Genomic DNA, 25,993 nt, shown 5'->3' on the forward strand with positions numbered 1-25,993 from the left:
ATTGACTAATATTTACTGGAGTCAAACATGCTAACCAACAATAAACCAGGAATATATTTATATATATTTATATGTATAGATTTAGATATGAATTATGGCTGGAGTTTGGGTGTTGTGTTCTTGTTTTACCTGCACTATGAAGACGTGTGCTAGCCATCCGGCCAAAGAGGACAAGTAGAGAAGTTCATGACTCCTTGGATTATGTAGTCCAGACCACGGTCCTGTTTGTGTACCTGCTGACCGTGGCGGCGGCCATATTGGGGGCAGCCATATTGGGGGCCGGCACGGTGGTCACCACGGATGAAGGGGTGGCCGGGGTACAAAACAGGAACAACCACCCCAAATACACCAACAGAAAAACTATTATACTTTTACTTTTCGTTTTGGCAAAATGAGCACATATGAAATATCAAAATAGCATTTTTCCTCATCACCACTTTATTACTTATATATTTATGTTTTTTCCTATAATAGTATAACAATTTCAACTTTTTTCCTATTCAAATCACTTGTTAGGTAGTTAATATATTACTTTGAATATCCCTATTCGGCGTTGGCTTACTACTTGAAGTACTTGAAGTACTGTCATCATGTTTAGGAGCAATGGTAGAAACTTTCATTTGGAAATCAACTCTCTCACAACCCCCCCTCCCCAGCCCCGTCCCCCCTTCCACTGACCGATTAGCTGGTGCAAAGGTTGGGGGGGGGGGTGCGGGGGTGTCTTTGGGGTTTTTTGTGGGGCATTTCCATGAGAAAAGGCGTCGGTCGCTGAAAGGGTTAAGCCCGCTCGGACGAAGCAAGGAAAAAAAGCAGCAGAAAAGCAGCCCCTTATTTTCTGCACAGCGGGGGCTGTCGGAGGGTGGAAGCCGGGGAGAGGGCGAACAAAGACGGCCGAGGGGAGGAGCGGAGACTCGCCGGGCTTTACTATATGCACCTGCGTCCTGAAAGGCGGAGGACAATGCGGCCTCCGAAACGGCCAATTATACGCGCGGGGGCCGTCATCCACCGGCTTTGTGCGGGGAGGTCGGGAGGCGGTGGGGGGGCTGGGGGCCGGGGGGGGCAGCGAAAGCGAATCGGAGAGGGGGAGAAAGTGAATTTTAAAGAGGACAAAGATAAGAAAGTAAATAATCGCAGGTTTTTAAATCATCCCACAGCACTATGGAGAACACGCCCCGCCCCAACCGACACCCTTGGACCCCCCCCAAAATCCCCCATCCCAGCCACCTATAAGGCTAATATGTCATTGTTAATGAACATCATTGAGCCCCTGTTTAAATACTTTACTTTCTGACATGGGTTGCCAGACGGAGGGTCAAAGCTTTTTATTTACGTCTTAAGAAAATATTGAAAAATGATGGTAAAAATTGTGTCATTTGGTGTTCTTTCTTTCTATTGATCATATTGGCCAAGGGTGGACTTTTATATTGAAGGCTTTTTCACCCCTAAACTGTTTACACTTTAGTAGAAAACACTTGAATTTGAAGATAAAAATACATTGGAATTTTTTGGTATTAAATTACACATATTTGCTTGAAATAATAAAAAAAGAGGAAATGTGGACATATTTATGAAATAAAATAGTTGTCAAGAATGAAAAAGCCTAACATATTTATGTGCATTTCATTTTAAAAGGTATTAATGTAGGCCTATTTTTTTATATTATCAGTTAGACAATATGCACACGAGAATACGTCACATTAAAAAAAATATACACAATCATGAGCCCGTTGTCAGCCGCTATTTCAATAAAAAAATAAGACTACAAAACTACAATTTAAACTACGCACACAACAAATATATTTTAAACATGAAAATACAAAAATTACATTTTTTTTACATTTTATTAATAGTCATGAAATCCATAAAGATTTTTTTTTCTCTAAAAAAGGGCTCTTAGTATAAGAACCTAAAAATGTGTACATTATTTACAAGAATGCTACATACAGTAACTATCTTTCTGCATTTATACACAGAATAAAATCTATAGGGAAAATAGAAAGTTAATTTCTTTTTCAAAATGTAAACATTCACACATCACAGCTTTTTCCCTTCTCCCTTTTCTTCCAAAAAAGTGTGTAGTTAGTACTGGACGCCTCCAACTAAAAAAAACATTTCCCTTTTAGGTCCATAAAGCAGCAGGGGTGGGCAACCTGCGGCCCCTGTGGGCTAAAGCGGCCCTGGAGAGCGTTAACGTAAGCCTAAAAACAAACGGTGTCCACGTCAAGAGGAAAAGCTAAGATTAAAAACACGTTGGTTCGTTTATTTCAAAGAATATCGAAGAAGAAAAGTGGTCCCCCCATTGGGCGGCGTCATCCATCAAAAACAAAACAAAGCGTTTTGTTGTATAGGCTGGTCTCAGGTCAGCCGGAGCTGAATGCTGGGTCTAAAAAGGACTAAAAAAAGCCAATATGTACACTTTGGGGGTCTTGGGGGGAGGGGGGGGGTGTCTAGATGTGTGTGAGCGGGACGGTCCCGCTGAGGTAGTGCTGCTGGACGCTGCTGTAGCCCCTCTGTGCTGCCGCCGCTGCCGCAGCCGCCGCCGCCGCGGGGTCTCCCGTGTCGCCCCCTCCGGGGATGTACATGCTGATCATGTCCCGGAGGTCGCCCTGCAGGGGGCCGCCCCGCTGGTGGGTGGGCGTCGGAGGCGAGTGGGACACCGGTTCGGGTTTGACCATGGACATGGTGACGGGGCTGGGCTGTTGGGGGCTGCTGGTGTACGACATCGGGCTGTAAGGGGAAGGGAAAAAGGGGGCGGGGGCACATGTTAGACCTATCACAACATACACACAATAAATACAGAGGTTTGGGGGGTGTAGTCTAGTGGGGGCGGTCAACCCGAGTGTTGGGTGAGAGGGCCCACCCCTGGGGCCCAAATGTCTGCTACGTGAAAAAGTGTTAGCTATCATGCTAAATGTGGGGGTGTCCATGAACGAGGGTTAGGGTTAGCCCAAAGTTTGGGGGCAAGCAACATTTCAAAATAAGAGCAAAATGGGGCGATGTCAAGGGCTTGGTAGACGGCGGGGTGGGAGGGGCCACTAGAAACTGATTTCTTTGAAATGATAAATTATCAAGGGTGGGGTACAGGATGAAGGGAGGGCTTCCCACCCCCCGGGGCAAATTGAGGGTGTGGAGGGTGTACTGCAGCTTTACAGATGCCACCATCACTGTAGCGCTGCTCTTGCTAAAACTTTGCTTTAAAGTTTGGATTGGATGTGAAAGCTGATATAAATATTTCCATGTAACGTTAATATTACTGTTAATTGAAATTAGCATGGAAAAATATCTTATATACCAAAATCTTTCCAAAATAAGAGTTTGCATGATGTGCTGTTCTGCACAGCAACAAAAAGATCCAAAATAAAAGTAAGATGTGCTTTGGATCACGACTTCGCCCAGACGAGGACGATGTGTGCGGCAGGAAGGCAGTGATGCATTATGGGTAAAAAATGGGACCACACACACAGCCTGTGTGTCGTTCTGATCAACATTCCAGACAGGAGTTGTGTGTGTGTGTGTGTGTGTGTGTGTGTGTAACAAGTAGGACAACAGTGAGGCCTGTCCTGAAGTATTTGGGAAAAGGGAAAGTCTGATGGATGCTTCATCCCGGCATTCCGCTTGCTGCTCATATGGAACATTTCATATCATATTGGAATGTCAAACATTTTGAAATGACCAATCTTTTAGTCAGATTATACAAGAATAAAACTTGAATATTAGAGTATATATATATATATATATATATATATATATATATATAAAATATGTAAATAGACTACACATTTAATAGATGTATCATAGATGGTTTTGAATGTTTATGCACATTACATTGGCTACATATAGATAAGCAACATCTTGAAGTATACTAAACATAAAACGATTCATTTACAAAATGTAATTTCAATAACTGCATTCAAACTAGAATGACTTTTGTAGTCTACACCGACTATTACAATAAAACAGTAAAATACAATGTTGTGTATTTTTCTATCAACATACAGAATTTAAGATAAAAGTAGCAGTACAGCAGGAAAGTATTAATGTCACTGCAGCTAATTAGTAACTTTTAACGTTATTGGTCCCGACATCATCAAATTAAAAAATAATCCAATTTTGAGGGCGACTGCTCCCCAACAGTTTCTAATTTTCTCATCTAAACCCCAAATTGCATTAAAAAATGGCCCCATTTGTGGCCCGGACCCTCACTTTGGATACCCGCCCTCCCCTCAAACTTTCCTGACGTTTGAACCTCCACACCACACGGAAAAGTCACCAGAGCGTTAAAAGCCATCCGCGTTAGGCCCGCAGCCTCGGCTTGGAGACCCCCGTCCAAACGCTCACCTGTAGGAGTTGTTCCCGTTCATGTAGGTCTGCGCCGCCATGGCGGGGGGGTACTGGAGGGCCGACAGGTCGTAGCGGTGCAGCTGCTGAGTGTAGCCGAGCGCCTCGCCTTGCATCCCGGCGTAGCCCCCCGCGGGGCCCCACCCGTAGCTCTCCATCCTGGGACTCACCCCTTGACCCTGCGCCGCCGTCACCTGCTGGAGCAGGTTCCCCGCGGACAGCGCCGGGTACTTGGGCACCTGGACGTCGTGCTTCTTCAGCATGGGCTTGGTCTTGCGGCGGGGCTTGTACTTGTAGTCCGGGTACTCCTTCATGTGGACGGCCCGGAGCCGCTTGGCCTCGTCGATGAACGGCCGCTTCTCGGCGTCGCTCAGCAGCTTCCATTCGGCCCCGAGACGCTTGCTGATCTCGGAATTGTGCATTTTGGGGTTTTCTTGGGCCATTTTGCGTCTCTGGCCCCTCGACCACACCATGAACGCGTTCATGGGCCGCTTCACCTTGTCCATCGGGTCCACGACGCCGCCGCCGCCCCCGACGACGGCGGACTTGGAGCCCGGGTGAGAGACGCCGTTCCCGGGCGTCATGTTTCCGGGGATCGGCGACATCCCCTGGGCGGCGTGATGAACCTGCTGCCCGCTGGGCTTCAATTCGTGTTCCATCATGCTATACATGACGGGCGCGGTCAAAACGGAAATCTAATAAAGAAGGGAAATTTATTTAACAACCTGGTGTTCCCGCAGCTGGAGCGGGAGCACCGGGTGATCCCAATGAGCTAATTAACAGTTAGCGTTGGAACTTCTTCTTCCGCCCTTTTCCTCTCTGAAAGTTCTCCTAATCCAAGTTTTCGTTTGGGAGAGAGGAGTTGAGTGGAGTCCTCGGTGCAACTTGTTGTTGTGATGTGAAACACTTGTTGTTCCAGCCCGCTCTCCTGTTCAAGCCCCACTTCCCCCTTTCCGCCCCCCGGACGACCAATCAGGAGCGAGCTTGCTGGCCGGTGCGAGCCAATTAGCATGAGAAAAGAGGGGTGAGCCAATATCTTAATACCGCCAATAAAAGCACTTTATATTAGACCAAAACCTGTGGGCCTTGAACGGGTCACCAACTATTTACATTATTTTATATATGCCAACTTATTCCAACGTTTATGACTATTTTTAGGATTATTTTTAAACATATATAAGCATCAATTTAATTTAATGATTGAAAATAGAGTAATTTACTCCTTTGGGTCTGGTACCAAAATGTGAATGTTGAACACATGTTGAAAAAGAAAGGGAGTATTTATTTCATTTTTTTTCATTATTTATATTTTTTAATTATTTGTATTTCAAAAATATTTTACGTATATAATTTTTAAAAAAATCATAAGAACATAATAACTTTCAAAAGTTAGTATATGTTACCGTGCTTTTTTATTTAAGTTTATTTTTGAAATTACTATTTCAACATATTTTATGATTTTAGCATTTTTTTTCTATTCAATGTTCAATTCAATTCTGAAAAGCATTTTTATAGTTTTTATAGTTTTATGTGCTTGGTGGCCAAGGGCTTAGCATGCTGGTCGATCAGGAAGACCTGGCTTGGAATCTTGGTTGGAATCTTGGTTGGCATCTCTGTGTGGAGTTTGCAGGTTCTCCCTGTGGATGGAGGGGGGGGGGGTCCTCCGGGGACTCTGGTTTCCTCCCACATTCATTCATGCATGTTTGCTGGATGGTTTGTCTATATATGCCCCTGCCTCTCGCTCAAGTCAGCTGGGATAGGCTCCAGCATATCCTGGGACCCTGGTGATGGATGAACCAACTTGGGTTCTGCAGCAACACAATAATCCAAACCACACCAGCAAGTCCACCTCTAGTACGCTGTCTCAGTCGTCCTTCAATTGTGCACGTAAGAAAGGGTTCTATTTGACAATCTTGTGGTAATAAGATACTCCACCGCTCGCTCACAAAGTTAGCTTTTTTTACGGTAGAGGTCAAAAGAGGTGATGATGTAACTCCACAATACAAGAGAGCATGTTTGGTGCATTTTAAGGCGGAAAAATGGCACAGCTGTAAACAAGCCACCACGGGGCCAAAGAAAGTTGTACGTAGCAGCAAAGAGAGAAACCTGGTTGAAGTCCATAAATAATCTACCTATGAAGGTGTCGTCCTCCACTCCTACATCAAGGTAAGTGAGAAGTGAGAGAATGTTCCTTTAGTTTTTTATTTATATGCATTTCAAATTGTTTTGTGTGTGTAAAACTGTAATTGTTCTACATTCAAAGTGTTTTCTGTTCACGTGATTTGGATTGACTTTATTTCCAAAGGGTAATTGCGGCTTTAAAGAAAACCTTTGGAACGATGAATCACGAAGCGCGAGGTCCCACAGGAAACCCTTCAACTTGTATGACAGTTAAGAATGTTAAAAAGCGTGACGCACGATGTCGGCCTCCCTTCCCGCTTCCTTCCAGGCGACATCATGAAAGGATGAGTAGTTAGACTCGGACTAGTATTACACAATGACTTGCTTATTGGATTGTATTGCATGTCTATGACAGCTAAGAAGGCTCTAACGTGGGACCTGTGATCCGACTGACAGAAATGGCGGAACATTTTCTTTTATTCAACTTATTTCCAGATCTACAGATGTCATTTCATATTGTGCTTTCACTTTCACTTTCTTATACTACTTTTTACATGTACTGAAAGGATGCAAGGGCCACTTGGACATGTAAAGCAACACGTGTAGACATGCAAAGAGGTTACACATACTTCAACAAAAAAACTGCATCTCAGCTTTGTCATAAAGCTGAAACAACGCATCATTTGTCCGAACTTTGGGCTTTGTTCTTTTTCACCTGTCGTCTCATTTTCCAAAAATTTGATATTAAATGAAGCTTTATTTCTTATCATATCTTATCTTCCAACTCTCTTCTTGATTTTTTTTCCCGTAATTATGACTTAATCCACATAATATTTTGACATTATTCTCACAGCATTATAAGTTTTTTTCTGAAGCTAACCTACCCCAAAGTTAAATGTATTATAAAAATGAAAAACTTATTACTAGTTATTGAAGTTTTTTTTTTCTCTGAAAATCACTCCCTTTTCCCATTTTTGGGAACTTTTACCTTCACTGAAGATGTGACTGTTTTCAAAAACACAATGTGGGTGCGAGACACCACACAGACACCATCCTTCCATCCATCCATCCATCCATCCATCATCCATCCATCATCCATCCTTCCATCCATCCATGCATCCATCCATCCATCCATCCACCATCCATCCATCATCCATCATCCATTCATCCATCCATCCACCATGCATCCATCATCCATCCATCCATATTGTATGCTATGTGGAATATTGTATGCTAATTTCGGCGTACCTTTTCAACATGGACTGAAAGCAAAGCGGACGCTAACCAAGGTTCATCTGTATTGTAGCAGAAAGCCAATAAATGAGTTCATTTGATTCAGTTTTTGAAAATGACGAGCAAACTGGAGCTTGAATGCCACATTGACATTATGCTAGGGCTAATGCTAACATTAGAACATATGTACAACACATAAAAGTGACATATCTTTCCTAAATCTAAAAGCTGGCGAGTCACATGACTTGTTGAACCGTAACATTTCCAGGCGATGATAATAACGGCGTGATGGAGAGGAGGGGAAATGAGAAGAGAAACGAAGATGATGAGGATGAAATCAATAATAATAAAAAGTAAAGAAGGCTAGCAGAAGAAGTTTCGGGGGGAGAAAAAGTGAGGCTGAGGAATGAAAAGGGATGCATGTGTGCTCGTAGGGGGGGTGATTTGAGGGTGACAGGCCTCCTTGAATAGACCTCTATTCTCCCCTCTTCTCATGCAAAGCAGACCCCCTCCTTCAGCCTCCCAGCCATCCGTCACACACAAACAGAAAGACCCTGGCAGACCTTTTACGAGCCTCCCACTCGCATAATCCACCCCACAATCCAGCACCCAACAGGGGGTGAAGTGGGGGGGGGGCTTGGGTGCATGGACGAAGAAGTAGAAGAAGAAGGGCCACCTAGTCGGGAAATGTCTACACTCAACGGATGCCATATTTCTCCTTATTACAAATCATGCAAATGGTTTTAATCTGTTCCGAGGTCAGACTGTCGCCATCGTAAACGCTTTTACGCTGTGCAGGGCAATAATTAAAGCGTAAAAAGAAGCCAAACACAGATGACAATTAGAAAGAAAATACCTTCCAGCTATTTTTCAAAAGAAAAGCCCTTCATTTTCGAAAGCACATAGTGATCTTTCAAGAAGTATATAACAAGCTTGTCAGCTGGAAAATACAACTTTTTGGATGTGAAAACACAACGTTTCATTCGTCGTACTTTGTCGCAACTGTGGGAAAAGAGATATATACGTATGTCGTATATAGATATTCAACCTCAATATATCAGGATATGACTTTTGGTCCGTATGGCCAGCCCGAGTATCACAACAACGAAGCCAGCAAAGCCGTTTTTCCACCCACTTCAAATCAACTGGTAAAGACACCCCAGGCCAGTTGGGGCAAGTCAGCGTGATATCGATTCCGATACATGGAGCTCATAGTGCTTGATATCACAGCTGTACACACAGTCAAGCTAGTGTATCACTACGCAAGAGTCGTTCCTCGTGTGGGTTAATGTACAAGTCATGGCATGCAAATGGGGCGTTGATGGATGCTTTTTTAGAGGGCTTTATGGGCAGAAGTTCATATTAAATATCACACAACCTTTATTCATGTGATGTGCATTCTGACATTGAATTCCCTTCCAGCTCCTTTAAATGCCACACCGTCAAAGAATGAAGTATTAAATGTGGTTTTGGCTTCTTTTTATACTTGTATGTCACTCTACATACTCTACAGCAGGGGTGTCAAACTCCTGCCACGCACGGCCGACACGCTACAGCTTTTCTTTCCAGCCGGTCACCAAAGCAGCTGATTTGAATGATGACCCCTCCTTCGGTTCGAGGGAAGGAGCTGTCAATGAAATCATCTGCTGGAGAAAACGCTTGGAAAGAAAAGCCGGAACGTCTACTTGGAGACAAGTAGTGTGTCTCCCTCTAGTGGGGGGAAGCAGTAGCAGCAGCCCGGATACGTCACTACCATTCATCTTTAGACAAGGGGTGTCCAAACTTTTTCCAGCCAGGGCCACAGTGACAAATGAAAGCATGCACCTTTGATATTTTGTAAAGAAACACATGTAGATATAGGAAAAAGCAGATACCTTTAATAGAAATAATGAATGAAAATACAGTCAATGCTGAATAAAAAGGAAAAATGACCATTTGAGGTTGCTTTTACCGTCATTGTGACGTCACTTTTCCATGGGTCAAAGGAGCAGCTAAGTTGGCATTTAGGTGAAAACAGACCTAACCAAAGGGACCAACACTTGTTTACTATCAACACATTGAATACTTACGGTAGAGACGTCCTGACATCCATTTCTGGTTTCTGGATCTGGAATTGCGTGTCCCAGGGCAAACGTGGACTGGCGTGTCTGTGACGTGTTTTGTGTAGGAACGAGCGAGATTGCATAACGCTATTTTCCCTTAAGCTAACAACCAAGGAACACGGACAAACTCAGAATTAAACCAAATGTTGACAGCTCACGCGATGCTTATATTTTGACTAGTTTATTTTGAAATCCTAGGCACTTTTTGTCAAATCTAATTTTGCCAATAAGCGAGTCTCTTAGCGTTGACAACTAACACAGCTAACAATACAGCTCCAAATGTTAGCTTTCGGCGGCAGGACAAATATGGTCGTGGGTAAATTTCCCATTATCAGACGCCAATCAGAGCGACGTAATTGCGGAAGTAAAGGGTTCTCAACATCTGATTGGACAGGTTGTGATAGGGCGGGCATTATCCTAGCCTAGCTTTTTTTAAGATTTTCTTGCACTCAAGTCAGATTCCACTGTGAAAAAGGACACCTTTATTATTGTTTTTAAAGACCATTAAAAATAAATACTATACAGAATCCAATGTAGAAAAAAATTTTATACACCGTCTTCCGTGTCAAAAAAAAAAATTAACAATTCAATAGTCACTTAAAAAAAAAAAAAAAAGTATAAACAAGATGGAAATCCTCCCCTCCACATGAGAACAGGTTATTATGCTGGGACGCTTTATTTTGGTCCTTTTAACACACACGTTTAATTTCACTGCTGAGGTAGTTCACACAAAGTGGCCACCATGTTTTTTTTAATAAAAAATAAATGCTACAAAAGTAAGAGGGGGGAGAAAGCGCGGGGGGATAAAAATAATTTAGCATAACTCACCTGCAATCCATCCATTGACTACGGGCCATGAACAGTGTATCATAATAAGTATGAAAACAGCCGTTAACTATACAGGTCTTTTTATTGTGTACTCTGAAGCCCCCAACGTTTTTGTTTTGTTTGTGGGTTTTTTTTACGTATTTTTCTTTTATGTACACTGACGTTTTAACACTGTTGTGGTCCAACGCAGCACATCCTCTTCATGATGGTAATAATCCTAAAGACAGTGTGCAAAAACAGCCACCAGGGTTAAAACATTAATGCAAATTAGCAAGACATCTGATTGGGTTGTAACGTCCTTATATGGGCGTTCCACACGTGGGAAAAGAAAGTGAAGTTGATGTGGGCTTTTTTGCTTTTAAAAATGGAGGGGCAAATTCATACATGTTTGTTTTTAGATAAGATCAGCCACATTCATGGGCATCTCCTCGATGGTGGTGTTGTAGAAGGTCTCAATGTCCCGCAGGGTGCGCTTGTCGTCCTCAGTCACCAAGTTGATGGCGACACCCTTTCGGCCAAAACGACCACCACGTCCGATCCTGACGGGACAAAGAATAAAACAGTCTGGATGGAGACCACCTTGGTGTGGCAGTACAAGGTAGTAGATACTACCTGTGGATGTAGTTCTCCCGGTTGGTCGGAAGGTCGTAGTTGATGACGAGAGATACCTGCTGCACGTCGATACCACGGGCCTGCCAATTGAAAACAGCGTGAGCCATCACGTTGGCTAGTCCAGGCAGTTCTTGTGCAATGTGATCCATCTTTAAGTTGTACAACTGGGACAAAATGGCCCAGCCACAGTGGAGGACAGATCGAGTATTCTCTACCAAAGTACTTTCAGTCCTGAGCCAACACAACAGTTGGGAGGAGAGGGAACCTTGGACTTCAGTTACCTCAAAGGCAGAGGGGCAAAGCACACTATGCACAGTGATTGAAAAGTAACTCCTACTTAGTCAAATGTTGTAATATTTATACTATCTCATTTTGTGAATGTTCCCTGATGTGGGGGAATGCAATCAAGCGGCCCAAAAAGGTCACATTTTTTTCACAGTGGTAGGTCACACCTTTCCACTATGAACTAGCCTGCTGTTGAGTGGAGACTAAAGTCTAAGGCCACCATCAACTCCAGACTCAATCACTTCTCCACATTTGGTGGCCCTCAACATGAGCAACATGGCGACAGACGACACGTGGCCTGTACCAGCGTCACTCAATGTTAGCACCTGCGCCATCTACGTGACGACGTGGCACACACCAAAGCCCCCAGTTTGGACCTGGAGGAATAATGATAATGGTGATGCATTCCTGCCATTTTGCCAGGAATGTTTGATTAGGCGTATGCCATACAAGAGGGCAAAACACCAAATTTTGGGTCCATGTAGGAGAGCCTCATTTGTCAGATGTAAACCTGGATTTAAAAGCCGGGAGCAAGTAACTTTTGGCTTTTCCCAGTGCATTATATTTCATGTCTGGCTGGGTTTCTCAAATCTGGACTTTCAGGACATTCTCATAACTAAGGTGTTTGGAATTAGGGGGATATTTTATATTAAAGTACTCCATGGAAATAAATAAATTTGATGTGTTCATTCACAGAGGAGTTCGTTTCAAGCTGCCGATACACTAGGCGATTCATTGAGAGGCCATATCAAAGTAAACCAGATGATGCATACCAGCAAGTCAGTGGTGATGAGGACTCTACTAGAGCCGGAACGGAACTCCCTCATGATCAAGTCTCTCTCTTTCTGGTCCATGTCACCGTGCTGAGAAAGAGGCAACATTAGTCCAGACAGCATTAAGCCTTGTTCAAAAGCAGACATGGAGGACCCGTACCATAGCAGACACTGTAAAGTCCCTAGACTGCATTTTCTCAGTGAGCCAGTCCACTTTCCTCCTGGTGTTGATGAAGATGACGGCTTGTGTGATGGTGAGGGTTTCATACAGATCGCAAAGCGTCTCCAGCTTCCACTCCTGGAATTGTAAGAGTCCACAAGTTCAAGTCAAGTCCTCGCCGAGACTCCCCTTTCGCATCATTGTCCACAAACCTCTTTCTCCACATTGACGTAAAACTGGCGGATACCCTCCAAGGTAAGCTCCTCCTTCTTGACCAGGATGCGGATGGGTTCGCGCATAAACTTCTTGGTGACCTCCAAGACATCGGCTGGCATGGTGGCCGACAGTAGGACAACCTTAGAAATAAAAAAGCAATCTAAAACAAGCAAATAAAGGAGCCCTTGCCAACCCACCCAGCATGACTACACTTCCATCCTAGGTTTGACCACATATATATACTTTTATACTACATTTGGTGGCGGACATTACCTGTGTGCTGGGTGGCAGTTTTTGGAAGATCTCATAGATCTGGTCCTTGAAGCCTCGACTGAGCATCTCGTCGGCCTCATCCAGCACAAACATTTTGATGTGTTTGGAAGCTGAAAAAATATATGTATTTATATTTTATTTAGTTCCATGGCAGGCCAGAGGAAACACTGAGGAAGGGTCAGGGATTATTGCAGAGTGCTGTATTCAGAAATTACAAAAGATCATACCCAAGGATCCCTGCTCGGGCTGCATACTCAGGTGGGTAAAACACCCACCCGAGCAACAACCCAGCAGAGGGCTTCCAGAGTCAGTTGACACGCATGAGTTTCATCATGATACAGCAGCACATCCTCAAATAACAGCCAGAGGTGGAAACCAGCATGCAAAGCATGTCAGGTTCCCCTTTGCCCTCGCCCATAAAACGCCAACAACATTCCTCACACTATTGACTGGCCCCCACAAACATCTCAGAAAAAGATCCCCTTTAAGCAGAAAAACACTGAAACGAGCCGTGTCACCATGCTGGAGGTCGAATGCAAACCTCGTCTGCTTTAGTTTAGTACCTTGGTACACCCGTCTCCCAAAACACTGCCCTCAGTTTGGGAGCAGACATCCCCCGCCCCCCAGAGAATAAAGACATGCATCGTCTCTTGAGCAGATTTCCGCACAGCTTGTCAGTGTGGTAAATATAACCCAGCTTCAAAAGCGCCTTTCACCTTTCGTGGGTCAACACAAGCTTTACAGATGCCATGCTGGGGCAAAGACAGCTTGCCACACGTGTAAGGGAGACGCTAAATCTTGTTGAGGCACAGCTACGCAAGCGTGAAAAGCAGCTTTACAGATGCCATGAGCACTGTAGTGAAGCCTGTAAAAAGGTACTTATGGCAATCTGTTGGAGTGGGAAAAACAAAACATTCAAATAGCCTAGTTTCAATCACAAAGCTATATTTGAGTACTTACAGAGGTTTTTGCGGGACAACATGTCAAAGACTCGGCCCGGGGTACCCACCACGATGTGGGGGGCCTCTGCCTGCAGCTTCTGGACTTCATTGCGAATGCTGGTCCCTCCGATGCAGGCGTAGCAACTGGCACCCATGTAGTCCCCCAGAGCCAGAACCACTTTCTGGATCTGAATGAAAAATGTATCCGCGTTTAGACGCTTACATCCAGCCATACTAAATTTGGGAATTCTAGAGGCTTAACCTGTTGAGCCAGCTCCCTGGTGGGGGCCAAGACCAGAGCCTGGGTTCCCTTCAGGGAAACATCAATCTGCTGGAGAATGGAAATGGCAAAGGTGGCAGTCTTTCCAGTTCCGGACTGGGCCTGAGCAATCACATCATAACCTGAAACAAAAGACATTTACTTACTGACAGCAAGTTTTTGGACATGAGGCAACCTTCTGGCTGGCAAATTTAAAACCAAGATGCATGATTTATTTATTAAGAATTATATTTGTTTTGACAAATAATTCAAATATTTTCTCTTTATGTTGGGAATAATGGTAGTTTAATCCGATCCAGTTCCTGTTTCACGTCAATTGGCAACACATTAGCTTGTGCACTTGCTGTATTCACTATTCCATGTGTACCAAACAGAATCCAATTTACAATTCCATTAAACAAAAATAAAAATCATAAGGCAGGCAATGTGTTGGGAGCAAAAGAGTTGGGTTTGCCCAAGGATTTTTTTTAAGCTGTGGTGGTGGGCTGCATGGGGGGCGGGCGAATGGCTGCTGCGGCATTTTTTTTTTTATGACGAGCAATTGTTTGACCCATTTAACTAGCAGAACATTGCAAAAGTGTTCATGATGTGTCCGTGTGTTGTGTCACTGCCACGTCATGTCTTTGGGAAGAGCAGTCGTAAATGAAGGGAAAACCACCTTAAACGTTCATTTAGCCCTTCCATTCTTCATTTAAGTGCATTTACAATTGTTTTATACGTGGAAAAGGGTAAGCGCCAATCTGAAACAAATATCACAGCATTTGTAATTGCTGGGTTTTGGGGAGAGATGATGCATTATCAGATAGAAGCACGACGTGAAGAAGGTGCCAACGTGTTTGACTACAACTGCAGGTGTCATGTAGGCGTTTGCCTTACCCTTGATACAAGGTAGAATGGCTCTCTGCTGGATGGCAGAAGGCTTCTCAAAACCGTAGGCGTAAATTCCCCGGAGCAGTTCCTCGCGCAGGATCATCTCGTCAAAGCTCTCCACAATCTCATGCCAGTTGCTCTGCAAAGGAAGAAATGAGGGTCAAATTTATGAGCTTAAAAGCAAGTGAAGAATTTTGAATTGACACCAGCATCAAAGGGGAGGGGGGCCTTTAGTGGGTGTGAGGACATGGATCAGGGGTGGGGCCCATGTTGCTCCCAGGGAATAAAAGTACATTGCAAAACTAGGGCTGTCAAATCAGATACTGATATTTAATATCAGCCTGCATGTAAAACTAGCGATATCGGCAGTCAGTCTATTCTATCCAGCCCACGTGATCACAACAGCAGTGTGTGCGTAGGAGTGATGTCAGACGTGCATTTCTTGTTCAAGTCCAAAGAATATCTGCAGAGTGCCACACCTCGCATGCACACGTTTATGCGGCGACAACCCGGGACGTTTAATACAAACAAACATGTCACACACTTGAAACAGTGTTACTCAGGAAACTCCCAGATTATCTATAACCAAAGAGACAAATTCAGGAGTTACTTTGGATTCAGGTTACTCAAGAGGTTTTAATATACTTAAAATATCTCTTTGATTAGTTTGAAATAACTTTAAAAGCTCCGGAATAAAACAGAAGTAAAGTATCTTCTGTATTTGTTCATGGTTCCACAGACTTCCTTTAAAACTCGAGATGGAACATTTGTGGCAACTGCGCCCCGGCTTTGGAATGAACTTCCTCTCAACCTGCGTTCTTTGGACTCAGTGGAGGCCTGTAAATGGACCTTCAGATGCATTTCTTCAGACAAGCATTTGTTGTGAAGCACTTTGTGACTGTCTGTGAAAAGCGCTAACTTACTATTTGAAAAATGAGCCTCCAAGAAAATAGCTTTTCAAATTTTACCGGACAAGTAACTAAAGAGTAAATGTTACCCATGTACTCATTTGCATCACTTCAAATAAAAACAGCCAAGGCGACCAGGCCATGAAATCAGGACTTTGGATGACGCTAATGCCAGGTTGGGGCTTGTTGCTCCATTCTCTATATGAATAACCCAGTAACGCTTATTTTTACTTTGTAGCATAACATTTAGGGAAAATTGTGGGCGGCAATGTAATTTTATCATATTTTCTATCTGCATTAAAACCCAAGATAAAATTTCACATTAAAACATGGTTAATATTACATGTTAAATCTGTATTCCGACATGGGAGTGGGGGTGGATACTGGTAATGGGGTAGTGGTGCTGGGATCATCTGATTTATCATCTTCCCCTCTACTCTTTATAGAGCTTGCCACCACACCGGGGAACACTGCCCCCCATTGTCCATCTGTAGGAATTCATGCATTGGATGGCAAACATCTGGCATTGGAAAAATAAAGCCAATGGAAACTTACCTCGATGATGCCATCTGGCTCCATGCCCTCTGGGCCATTGTCTCTGTGGGTCGAGGGGAAAAAAAGTATATAAAATTTAAAACCTTTCTTCCATCTGTACCATCATTTTCCAGATAGCTACATTGTTCATGAACCAAGGCCGCCATTTTTCCCCCTCCCATTCAAGATGGTGGATGCAACCTCAGACAGGCTTACCATTCCACGTCGAAAATAGCCGTTTATGGACACTTTATTTAATATCATTTCAATTTAATCTTACTTCACTTTCGAGTGGTCGTCAAGTTAAAATGTAATGAGTCGTAAAAGCAGCACGACTAAGCTAGCTAGGACACTAGCACCGCAAAGGACCATCATAACCTCTCCTACACGGTTTTTAAGCTTCAGCATCACCAGCCGAGTCAGCAAATCCATCGTCTCACACGACATAACACACTTTTCACAGCCCCTCGACACGATTTCACCCCCAGTTTTACACACTGGCGACCTACACTTACCGGCATTGTTAGCCGGAGGACCATGTGACAGCACCCAACTTCAATAAACGTCTCCTTACTACATTAACACGGGCACTTTTTAAACATTTGTGATGCCCTTTGTAAACATGTGTGATGAAATCCGCCATCAAAATGGCGGCAATTCGAAAAACATGACATTTATGACCCGATTAAACAATTTACACACTTAAGGCCTAGGTAACTGCCGCTAGGCCACAAGCAGTCACATGTTGCCGGGCTACGTTAGCTTAGCTCTACCGAACCAGTCGCCTTATGAGCTCTTAACAGTTACTAGCAGGCTCTAAAATGGCGGACACGGGTAAACACTAGCAAGTGAAATTTGTTTACGGGAGGGAAAACGAGCGGCGACTGGCTAGCAAGGGAGGCTAATAGCATTGAGCCACAAAAGGCCGAACCGATATAAGACTATTTTAACATATTCGCCTTACTCGTATAACCCCAAGCGATTGTAAGTCGCACTTTATGCATAACGACACACGTAAGTATATACTCGTGATGACCCTAGCTCAGGATTTTTTCAGTGAATCGTGATGAACAGTTCCTTACCTATTATCGTTCTCAGCCGACATTATTACAAAGAAAGAAACTATGGCGGAATTTTCTTATATACGTCCTAGTGACGTGTCTCTTGCGAACGAAACGGCTCTTAGAGGCGGCTCCATGAAGTGAACAACGGGAGCCGGCTCTTTAAACACAGTCGTTGTTTTTGGCGTTTATTTTTCTGTTCGAGTCGCACGAGATTCCAGACTCACACAAGCAAGATGGAAAGTTGAGGAAAATGAGCAGTAGGAAACAAAAGTTGAGGCACTTTGTGTTCTGCATGCAAATCTTCACTAAAGATGAGCAAAAACTGTTATCTGGATGCTGCATATCATTTATTTTTGCACATTTTAAATTACATTTAACATAATAAATAGTGTTTTATTGTTGTGTTTTCTGGAAAATAGCTAAAATATGAGTTGGACCCTTTTGTTTGGGTGGGTCTTTAGAGATGCGTCTTTGTTTTTGTTCAATATTTTTTTTTAATCCATGTAAATCATCGGAGTAATAAACACAATATATCATATTTGTACACTAAATATTCATTTTACACGTATTTTACACACAACAACAAATGAGTGCATTTCGGGAACCGAATTATCCGGCTCTTTTTGTTCAATTGATTCAAAACAGACGGTTCCTTAAAATGAACCGAAGGTTTCATGACCAATGCGTAGAAGGCACAACGACGCTTCCTTATTGCAAGGGGCCGCCGTCATTTACAGGTAGTCCCGCCTATACAGAATGACGATTGGTTGAAAAAGGACGTCATCAAGAGGAGGCGGGCTTGAAGCGCTCTGTGGGAACAGTAGGCCACTTCCGGTCAATAGATGACGTCAATAGTCAAGCACTTTATGGCTTGGATACATTTTTAAATAAACGGTTTGTCTTGATATTGATTAACTACATAATTGTGGTCAGCCAATCCCACTGGGTTTTCTCCGGGTACTCCGGTTTCCTCCCCCATTCCAAAAACATGCTAGGTTAATTGACCACTCCAAATTGTTCATAGGTATGAATGTGGGTGGGAATGGTTTGTCTATATGTGCCCTGGGATTGGCTGGACCCCGCCTCTCACCCCAAGACAACTGGGATAGGCTCCAGCACCCCGGCGATCCTCGTGAGGTTAAGCGGAATAGAAAATAGATGGATTTTCGTTTGCAATAAAATGCTTACACTCCCACTTTCAACGTGTCTTGAAATGGAGTGTACAATTTCAATGTAATTCCTGTGGTTTGTTTTAATCAGTGAAGAATAGGGATAAAGTTGTATAATGTGACATGAATAATCAAAATTTAATGTGTAAATTATGTATAGTTTACTTTTATTTGACCATTTTAACTGATATATTTTTGTATGATAATTGTTTTTTTTACAAATGCACATTTAGGGTTGTATTATTAGACACCTGCTTTAACTAAATATAAGTTTAATATATAAGTTTAATATGCAGAGAGAGAGAGAGAGACAGACAGAGAATGCAATGAACTAGAAGTAAAAACACACCAGCACTGGTAGGCCACATTTTTAATTTTGAGTAACCAGAATGCATTGTAGAAGATATATAAAACAGTTGCATCAACTCACTTTTGGGGGAGAGACAAAAAAAAAAAAAAAAAAAAAAGAGCGGCTTCAACATTATTATTTTTTTTTTTAACATTTTGGAACTCAAATATCACAATAAAAAAAAGCCAATTTGTGTGTTCTCCCCCACAAAAATCCACATTTAGCAAAGTATTGAGACCTATTTACTGACGAAGAAAAAAAGTCAATGACCTTGATAACGGGAGCTCCAACCTGTGGCACTGGAGCCCCCCGATGCATCAATTTTCTCCCGGGAGGGTGGTCGCCGATTGTCAGAGTTAAAGAGTGGAACAGTAGAATTCTTGTGTTGTACGCTTATATACAGTATGTTACGGCATTCGAGTTGATGACTACAGGCGGGGGACGACACAAACAAGTAGTAGAAGAAGAAGCTGATGTCGGCCGTCCATCTTGGCCAGCATCCCTCCTCCAATGGCAGGAGGCAAGGGGTCACAGGGTCAGCTTACAGTGACACAGTTCTTTGTACATTTGCCTCCGCAGGCGCGGCATGTCCTGCTGGCCAAAATCAAACGGCTGCCCCAGCGCCAGACACTTGCAGTACTGTACAGTGAGGGGAAGAAATGTAATAGAGTATAATAGAAATGTAAAAAAGCTGAAATAGTACACAAGGTTTAATATGAATGCGAAACAGATGAGCTGATCATGATGTCGCTAACTGCATAGCCACCAGGAAGTAACGTGCAAGTCTCTTATCGTCTTTGTGTCTAAGTTGGCTTATTTACTATGACGGGACATTCCTGTCAATTCACTTGACCCAGGAAAAGGAAGAAAAGAACAGATTTGTACATACATAACACAGGTCGCACATGTTACATATGCTACATATTGTAGCATGCATGAGTGACAGGAGCCAATCATGAGCTATGAAAAACTAAACAAGCTTGTTAACCCATTGGAAATTGGGTGAGGTGCCTCCTGGCGTCATCTTACACGGAATGCTAAAGTCATCACACAGCAAGTGAACACCGAAATGGTAGCCCCAATCTGCAGCCACTCAAAGGAAACCACTTTGGGGGATTTTGCCCAGCATCCACAACCCTTGTGTGAAACATGAACACATATCTTCCCTTCCTTGCGCATTATCAGGAGACAAAACTAGTTGATACGAGCTAGCTAACAAGGTACATCATTGGGGCCTACCTACTTGGACTATGAAGCCCTCTCAATAAAATCTATGTTTTATCGTTGGATATCGTACATGCTGTGATCATGCATTCACAAGTACTACATTGATGACAACATGTACTACAAGCAGTATCTTGCTGTAGTTAGGATTTCAAACAAAACCTTAGCCCTTCGGTCAACAGCAGCAGCATAAGAACAGCCAGAACACGTCCAACATCTGCTCCCAGTGGGATGGCCGTGTCTTCCAGCACGAGACGGCAAAGAGCATCGTGGCAAGTCGTTGTAGCCAAATTGAAAGCTAGGTATCTGCTTAGTTATTGAAACGGAACACTGGAGATTTATTTCAGGCTTTTTTGTTTGGGCGTTACCCCCCATGACGTCCATTGTTAGCTAGCTCGTTCCAACTTGCTTTCTCTGGTTGGAATGCACAGAAAAGGGAAATGAATGCATGGCCGTAAGGAAGGTGAATGCTGGGCGGCCTGATATGATTATTAGACAAAGGAACAAGTGCAAATAATCCCCAAGGACGACTGATTCCAAACTTACCTGCAACACAAACGCCCCACAGTCGCTGTCATTGTTTTGGCGCCCCACGTTCTGAAAGACACCGTGCTTTTATTCTGGTAACATGTGGCGCATGCTAGCGGCACACAGGGCAAGGATTTATGGGAAAATGTCTCTTACCATTTTGAAAAATCCCTTCCACCCGGCCAAAAAGTCTGGTTGATCTTTTTTGATGGCTTCAGCTTGCAGGTACTTAAAAATGTGCTGACAAGAGAACATAGCAGCAAAAGTGGAAGCTAATGTTAGCATGCTAATGTTATTAGCTATATATGGGATGTTTGCAGTCCGCATAGTCATGAAAGTGACAAACTTTCCTGTATAAACTGTTTGTTTTTTTTGTGTTTTTCCAACTAAACTGCACAAACACGGAATGGGGGTGTAGGGAACGCCTACCTTTGGGCAGCGTCTATTGAGCGTCCGCTGAGAGTCAAAGTAGGTGATGGCTTTGCGGGGAATGTCGACGCTCACCAGGGACCAGTGGACTTCCAGGTGGATGGGGATCAACAACAGATCCTTCTGGAAGATATCCACCTGGGGGGAAAGCAGGAATTCATCAACAAACAAACAATACGTCATGAAGTGTTAGCTGCCAACTTTGGCTATTCAAGAAAAACAGTTGCTCGATGAAGCTAGATGAAGTTGGAATATTGTACAAAATGTCAATAAAGTTGTCGTGTTCCAAGTACAAAGTGTTGCGCTTTTTATGGGCTTGATCTTCTGCAGGAAGCAGTGGCTGGGCCCCACCCTCTGTGGAGCCCGTAAAGGTGCGCCCTGCTCGGTGGCTCTGTGCTCTGTTGGTGCTGCCTTTGTCCGAAGCAGGCTGGTTGCCACCTGGTTGCCACCTGGTTCCCACCTGGTCAGGCTCCAGGGCCACTGAGCTGCTGCATGCAGGCTGCTGGCACCTTTTCCCCTTTATTGGTTCGAAGCTTTTAGACCCAATAAGCTGTTTTGGGGTTTAGTGGGGGTTTTTCCTCATTCGGGGGTAGCGGTGAGGTAACAGGATGACACTTCTGTACAGGGTTGGCCTGCTCATCAGGATCTTTTCTTTGGGCACAGGACCTTTTTATTTGCTTCTCTTTTAGTTTCTATAAAGGGCTCAAGACAAAAATCAAAAAGACCCGCTGTGGCGACTCCGTAATCAGGAAAAAGCCAAAATAAACTATTTAGTCATTTTCTTATTATTGGGGAAAATATATATATATCTCTATCGGCCAAACCTAGAATGAACTGTTGTGAAATAAGTTTTTCCCAAAAATAATCCCATATAAATCAAAAGCCATGGTAGAAACGCTGCAAGGATTGTGGCCAAGTGTAAGAGTCAGAGCTCCTACGTGGCATCTATCAGCAACTTACGTTTTTTGTCCACCGCTTGACGCCTTCGTAACCTTTAGTCCTCAGCTTATCGTAAAAAAAGCTGTTGAAAAAGTGAACCTGAAAAAGAAGAGAGAGAGCGGTGATGTTAAGGAATGCGACAAGAGCGTCTTCTAGATAACCAGCTACTCGCCTTCTCTGGAACCGAGTCCATGACCAGATCGCCATACATGTTCATAATCTGTTCATGAAAAGGATCCATGAGCATTTTACGCGGCCGTGTGCATTATCGTGTTGCGGTCCCATCCTACCTGGTCGTTGAGCCAGTTCTGCCCGTACAGCGTACCGAGGTCGTCCATGGTCAGGACGTGGCGTTTGTAGTTGACTCGAAACGTTTTGGCCAGACTGGACCCAGAGGAGCGCTGGAAGGACTGTATTAAGTGTTGGACCACGGCTTTCCTACAAAGTCAAACATACAGAAACAAACTATATATACCTTCCAACTTCTCCTCACCCTGTTGCGTGGAAAGCAATAGCCACAATAGATGGTGCAATTATGGGAAAACCCAAGAGGTGCATTTATTACCTGTGCGGTTGGGAAAAGTTATCGGCGAAGATGTCCTGAAGCCTCTCTGTGATGTCTTCGACGTGGACTGGGATCAAACTGCCGTACTTCTGCAGCGATTCCTCAAGAATACCTGGAGAGCAAATAATAGAGGACGACGAGATCCTCCCTCCAGTTATCATTGATCGCCACCACTGCCTAATTGCTCCACTAATGACGCTTTGGACTCGTACCAGTCACGCAGCTAATGTGTTCTTCAGAAAGCGAAGGCTCCGCTGGTTTGGCCTGGATTTCCTGTCTTCCTCTGTCTCCTTGTCTGTCCGACGAGACGCTACACCGCTTGTCTGCAGGGAAGAAAAGACGAGAAAAGAGTCGCTGTTTGTCCTCCCACCTAAAATACCACGGAAAATTGCCAGGGTTTATGGTATGCTGCTTTCTGGTCCGGTGTGATGTCAGAAGAAGCAAGTTAAACCTCCTGTCAAACCAGCGTCTCCCCAAAAGTTCATTAAAATGTGCAACACAAATGTTTTGCATGCTGACATGTTTACAAATTTAATACTTCCTGTCAAAGAGCCAAGATGGAAGAATGGAACATGTACAGAAGGCAAATCCATATTCCCTTGGATGGGGATAGCCCGATACGCACATAAAGTATCCAATGTCCAGGTTTGAAAAGGAGTAACCCAGGGGTAATACTCGGGTTTTTAAGAAGCGGAATATGAGCATATTTGGCTTTTCCAAAGGGTTATTGTGTTTCCATGGCTGTATTGCTAATATTTGGGTTATGACAGGGTTATCTGACGGCATGGAATAAGGCGAGGGGGCGGGGTCTAGAGCTTGCCATCACAGCAGATTTTTCCTATCCATGTGGTTGTGATGAAATGACAAAGGTGAGAATAAACCTACCTTTACTTGGCTGTGTGAACCTCATGTTAGCCTCGCGCTGGTCTTCATCATCCATGTGTGGAGATGTCCGGTAGCGCTTTACCCGCCTGTGTTTTCCGTAACAATTGTACTTTCGTTTGAGGCTCCATCGCAGCCACAGGAAATACGCCCACTGGGCACGCTGCCGCCAGCTCTTCCAGTGCTGGCTGAGCCGGAACCCGGTGCCGCCTTGGAGCCGTAAACGGCGGCGGGAGCGCCGCAGAGAGCGGAAGCTGTTTCGACGGGACTGGAAAAAGTGACGTCCTAGTGCTCCGGCCTGGGGAAATGCCTCGTCTGCAACGCCGTCGTCTTCTGTCCTCTGCAACGGTGCAACATTTGGGTACTGGGCGGACAAGTCAGGGATGTTCCTTTCCACGACGGCCACCTGCTCTCCATGATACTCTTCTTCTGCCTCGTTCTCTTCCCAACAATCCCCCTCAAATTCAGCACCCCCCACATTCAGTTTGGGGTGGTCTTCCTCATCACCGATGGCCTCGATCCAGCTGATCCCATCCTCTTCTTCCTCCTCGTCCTCGTCCTCCTCCTCCTCCTCATCCTCGTCCTCATCCTCTTCCGCGACAAACTTGCCCTGCCACGCATTCTCCTTCTGGCCCAGTCGGAGGTGCATCGGGCTGGGAATGCTGTGGTCCGAAACCGGGACGATGAGGTGGTCTGCTGGGATCCCGCCTGCAGGTACAACAGGGATTAGCAACACAATTCATTTATTTCAATAGCACATTGAAATCATTTGTTTAGAATGATTCATATTTAAACATGAAATAAAATGTTGAACAATAAAAAATACAAAGCAATTTTAATAATGAATGGAAATAATACTATTATACAATAAAATAGCAACTACTTTGGCCTTGAAATGCCACTTCAAATTTCATGTCCTCACTCACACTGTCAAAAATACATTCATAAATCATACTGTTTCATGGTTAAGTATGGCCTATTATTAGTCAAAACATATACGGCTTTAAGCAAAGGCTACGTACTTTTTGCCTAAATGAAGCACTTTCAAGCAGAAAATGTGGTAAATAAATACAATACAAATATAAGGCGTTCAAAGACGCATTCAAAGACAATATTTAGTATTCTACACATCTCACTACGTGTCAGTCATGTTTGAATGCAATTAGCTTGCTGCCACTTCTGCATGTGTGACCAGATACGCGAGTCATGTGACATCTTGTGTTGCGTTCTGATTATTTGGAGACTGAGCAATAGCCCGGCAATGTGTAGTCAATTGACAACAACTCGTCCCGTGCAAGTCTCACTTAGACATGTTTGTTCCATAGAACAACAGCATGAACGGAGTGAGCCATTTTGGCAGTCTCTTTGTCTTGGTGGGTGGAGGCGGGGCCCGAAGAGTGTCAGGTAGTAGAAATTAAATGAGTAGACTGCAATATATTGTCATGTTACATTATATATTGCCATGTATTTTTTTCTTAAAAACCTCGTCTCGTGTCGTCCTCGCAGACCCGCTGTTGTGTAATATCTCGTCTCGTGAACGGAATGTCTTATGTCATCATCGATAGACGTCATACTGGCTACCAAAAAAAAGAGAATGAAATCATCCAAAGAGTGTAGAGCAGGGGTGTCAAAGTCATGCCATGAAGGGCTGAGACCATTCAGGTTTTCTTTCCAAGCAGGTTCTCCAGCAGGTGATTTGATTGACAGCTCCTTCCCTCAACCCAAAGGAGGGTTAATCATTCAAATCACCTGCTTTGGTGACCGGCTGGAAAGAAAACCTGTAGCGTATTGATGAGTATTTGCACAAGGTGAAAGATGAGCCAAAAAGTGAAAGACAACATGGTTACTTTCTTACAAATCACATGACAACAAGCAAAATGGCGGATGATTTAAAACAGGTCAGGCCGGTACAGCAAATTCATTTTATGTCTTGACTGTGGATTTTAACCCACAAAATGAGTCTGCTTACTGAGAGTTGCAGCAAGTTGTCGTTGACGCCATGTTCTTCCTATTTCATGTCCACATTGGTTATGTGGGATACACTCCATTGCCCACAGCCACCGTGGGATTTGTGCAACTAATAAAGGTAGCGTGTTGCACAGCTGCCATGTTTATTTGTTTCATCTGAGGAGAAGAAAGTAAAAAATGTGATCTGTAGCTTACCTCCTCCGGTGTCGTCCTGGCCCACAGCAGTCAGACCCAGATCTCCCTGCCAGCGGTTCTGGGTCAGGCTACCGCCACTGTCTCGCATTATCCACGGACACCCTGCAACCTGCGCCAGCGCGTCACCTAAAACACAAAATGACCAAATACGCATCAGTGATGACTTTAACTTCCCATTAGAGCGGCTACAATTAAATCAATGCTTAA

At 43.9% G+C, this 25,993-nt stretch overlaps 3 protein-coding genes and 1 non-coding gene across 4 annotated transcripts in view; all 4 read right to left on the reverse strand.

Moving 5' to 3' along the window:
* Positions 1-1,775: 1,775 nt before the first annotated feature.
* LOC131132522 (transcription factor Sox-19a) lies at positions 1,776-5,243 on the reverse strand. Its single transcript, XM_058078248.2, has 2 exons — positions 4,339-5,243; positions 1,776-2,727 (listed from the first exon to the last, which is right to left on the reverse strand). The coding sequence occupies exons 1-2, from the start codon at positions 5,007-5,009 to the stop codon at positions 2,448-2,450; spliced, it is 951 nt and encodes a 316-aa protein (XP_057934231.2). The 5' UTR covers positions 5,010-5,243; the 3' UTR covers positions 1,776-2,447.
* Positions 5,244-10,253: 5,010 nt separating this feature from the next.
* Positions 10,254-17,676, reverse strand: LOC131132512 (eukaryotic initiation factor 4A-I-like). The gene is made up of 11 exons (XM_058078231.2): positions 17,557-17,676; positions 16,496-16,538; positions 15,039-15,171; positions 14,145-14,284; positions 13,902-14,070; positions 12,942-13,051; positions 12,665-12,808; positions 12,453-12,590; positions 12,293-12,382; positions 11,235-11,314; positions 10,254-11,161 (listed from the first exon to the last, which is right to left on the reverse strand). The coding sequence occupies exons 1-11, from the start codon at positions 17,577-17,579 to the stop codon at positions 11,017-11,019; spliced, it is 1,215 nt and encodes a 404-aa protein (XP_057934214.1). The 5' UTR covers positions 17,580-17,676; the 3' UTR covers positions 10,254-11,016.
* LOC131133625 (small nucleolar RNA SNORD10) lies at positions 13,141-13,281 on the reverse strand. The gene has a single exon (XR_009130907.2). It is a non-coding gene; the product is annotated as a small nucleolar RNA SNORD10 (small nucleolar RNA).
* A 1,386-nt stretch (positions 17,677-19,062) lies between the features above and the next one.
* LOC131132500 (uncharacterized) overlaps positions 19,063-25,993 on the reverse strand; it is an 8,001-nt gene continuing 1,070 nt past the window's right edge. Inside the window, exons 2-12 of the mRNA XM_058078214.2 lie at positions 25,787-25,912; positions 23,627-24,331; positions 22,954-23,064; positions 22,742-22,853; positions 22,467-22,614; positions 22,349-22,396; positions 22,198-22,275; positions 21,238-21,375; positions 20,965-21,048; positions 20,827-20,877; positions 19,063-19,695 (exon numbers count right to left, since the gene is read on the reverse strand). Of these exons, the coding sequence (XP_057934197.2) occupies positions 19,585-19,695; positions 20,827-20,877; positions 20,965-21,048; positions 21,238-21,375; positions 22,198-22,275; positions 22,349-22,396; positions 22,467-22,614; positions 22,742-22,853; positions 22,954-23,064; positions 23,627-24,331; positions 25,787-25,874 (1,674 nt within the window). The 5' untranslated portion in view covers positions 25,875-25,912 and the 3' untranslated portion in view covers positions 19,063-19,584. The remainder of the gene's footprint in view (positions 19,696-20,826; positions 20,878-20,964; positions 21,049-21,237; positions 21,376-22,197; positions 22,276-22,348; positions 22,397-22,466; positions 22,615-22,741; positions 22,854-22,953; positions 23,065-23,626; positions 24,332-25,786; positions 25,913-25,993) is intronic.

The sequence above is a fragment of the Doryrhamphus excisus genome, linkage group LG2 (assembly GCF_037039965.1).
Source record: "Doryrhamphus excisus strain RoL-2023G ecotype Guam linkage group LG2, RoL_Dexc_Guam_v1.1, whole genome shotgun sequence".
Classification (NCBI taxonomy): domain Eukaryota; kingdom Metazoa; phylum Chordata; class Actinopteri; order Syngnathiformes; family Syngnathidae; genus Doryrhamphus; species Doryrhamphus excisus.